This window comes from Agrilus planipennis, unplaced genomic scaffold, assembly GCF_000699045.2.
Source record: "Agrilus planipennis isolate EAB-ADULT unplaced genomic scaffold, Apla_2.0 scaffold444, whole genome shotgun sequence".
In the NCBI taxonomy this organism is placed as follows: Eukaryota; Metazoa; Arthropoda; class Insecta; order Coleoptera; family Buprestidae; genus Agrilus; species Agrilus planipennis.
The window spans coordinates 1-2,081 of record NW_020439136.1 but is presented as its reverse complement, the minus strand read 5'-3'; the positions used below and the strand labels follow the sequence as shown (position 1 = coordinate 2,081).

General features: G+C 35.9%; 1 protein-coding gene across 1 annotated transcript in view; it reads right to left on the bottom strand.

Annotated features, from left to right (window-relative positions):
• The window catches only part of LOC108743121 (protein sprint), a 50,553-nt gene extending 49,251 nt beyond the window's left edge, over positions 1 to 1,302 (bottom strand). Inside the window, exon 1 of the mRNA XM_025977805.1 lies at positions 546 to 1,302. Within this exon, the coding sequence (XP_025833590.1) occupies positions 546 to 763 (218 nt within the window). The 5' untranslated portion in view covers positions 764 to 1,302. The remainder of the gene's footprint in view (positions 1 to 545) is intronic.
• Positions 1,303 to 2,081: the final 779 nt, after the last annotated feature.

Here is a 2,081-nt window from a genome sequence, read left to right as displayed (position 1 = left end):
ACTCGCACTACTATTCATGATTGAACACAACTTTTGGCAGGTACTGTATGAAAAAATATGCTTAATGAGCAAGAGTTGAGAGTATAATGAGCTTTTTTCTCCCTACCTACGATTTTGCTAGCGCGCATCCAAGACATTGGAAGGGACATTGTTTCCCTACTTTATATTCACTTTTTTTAAAATCAAAGCAATCTTGGGGTTAAGCGCTTTATTTATTTAAAAACCACAGCCGACGTTTCGTCCAGACGGTTGGACTTTTTCAGCATTATATTTTTAACTAAAAAAACCTAGCCTTAAAAAAGACCAATAAGCTGGGCGAAACGTCAATATAAATAATGCACTATTAACCCCAATATTGCTTTGATTTTACAAAAACTTTATCATTTATAAACTACTACAGTGAAAAAAAATGCAAGCTACCTCGTTTTAATCAACTTGTGTCAACTTGATTAAGTTCCTTTAACAAATCCAAAAACTAGCAAAAGTATAAAGTTTGGAGTATGCCAAACCTAATATTGCTTAAGTATCTATTAAACGTTATTTACCGTTGTTTTATGGCTTGTCCTAGTTCTCCATATCTTTTCGGCGCCGGATGGTGATGAAAATGGTGCGTTGCGGATACGCCGCACCAGCTCCTCCTTTTATTGTTGTCAACGGCTAGCGCCGCAGCCGAAGGACTGAGGCAGAGGCTTCCTCTGGTGCGAGCAAGCCCATTGTTATTGTTCGGACTGCGTATGCTATTGTCCAAAGCATCCGGTAGCATCGTGTAGCTCTTCAATTCACGCACGCATACGGAAGAAGAATGTCTTTCTATCTCTTTGCTTACTCCAGCAGTTCGACTTTCATTATGAAAATGCTTACTGAATGGGATCTGCCAAGTGTGTGTAACACGCGAGGAAATGACTCGCCGGGAGCTAAACAAACATGAGGATCGTGTTCAGCGGAAGCAATTGTTTCTGTGATGAGGTATAGTGTGAATTTTCAACTGAATTTGGTGATGTTACTTAAATGGAGCAGAGTTTGGGGGACGTTGCATCATTTATCATTTGTTTGTTGTATACAAGGGAGAATGTTTAGACATAATGTACGCATTTAAATGATGAGTATGTTGCTTACCATTAATTGTGTTTTATTAAATGCACGATAGACTTAACATGTTACGAAGAAGTAGGCCCTAATAAATTTTCTCGTCAGCGACAGCATTTGAATCCTCTTATTCAAAGACCCTAAAGGGTGTTAATTTGCTAGATAATCTACCTACATACACGTCTACTAATTTACCATCAGATTATATTTTATACATTTTACATAAAATGTAAAAATATCAATAAATAATCCTGCAAATCAATTGATATAAAATAATATGTCACACTTTTGGCCGATAGATAATAATAATAAAAGATTTTTATATTAACTACTGAATATATAAAAATTCCATCCTTTTAAAATCTCCAAATCTTTGCAAAGAGTAAACATTTTATGCACCGTTCATACTCGTTACAATAAATTGTTTTAGAATCCAAACAATGAATTTACGTTTAAATAGGTCTATCAAATTTTGAAGAATTTGTTCTCTTATTACACTACATTTTTACTAAAATCCGTACCGCCCTTGTTTGTATGTACTGTTATATTTCAACAATATCACTTCCTTTTAGTTTTACGTCTTTAGTAGTTAATGACCATAGTAGATATAAGGGACAGTTAGTAATTGCTAAGTTAGTTCTAAGTTTGGTTTTGTAATATCTACTCGATCTCTTTTTTTTTAATAAACAAGTCTTTAGAAAATACTACATTTTAAGATTACGTATGCTCCAACAAGGTCCACTTGTGTGGATATCTACTTGCTGAAAACGAATCCCAGCGTAGCCAACCTCAACGTGATAGGTGGCACGTTGGCTTAATCGAATAAAATAATAGATATCCACAAGTGGACCTTGTTGGAGCATACTTAATCCTAAAATGTAGCATCGTGCTACAGATGGCGTTAACTGCGCCATTTGTAGTATTTTCTAAAACGCACTGTTAAGACAGCAGGTAAAAGTTGGTCTGTGTTCTGTCGGGCTGCCTGCGACGCGCTG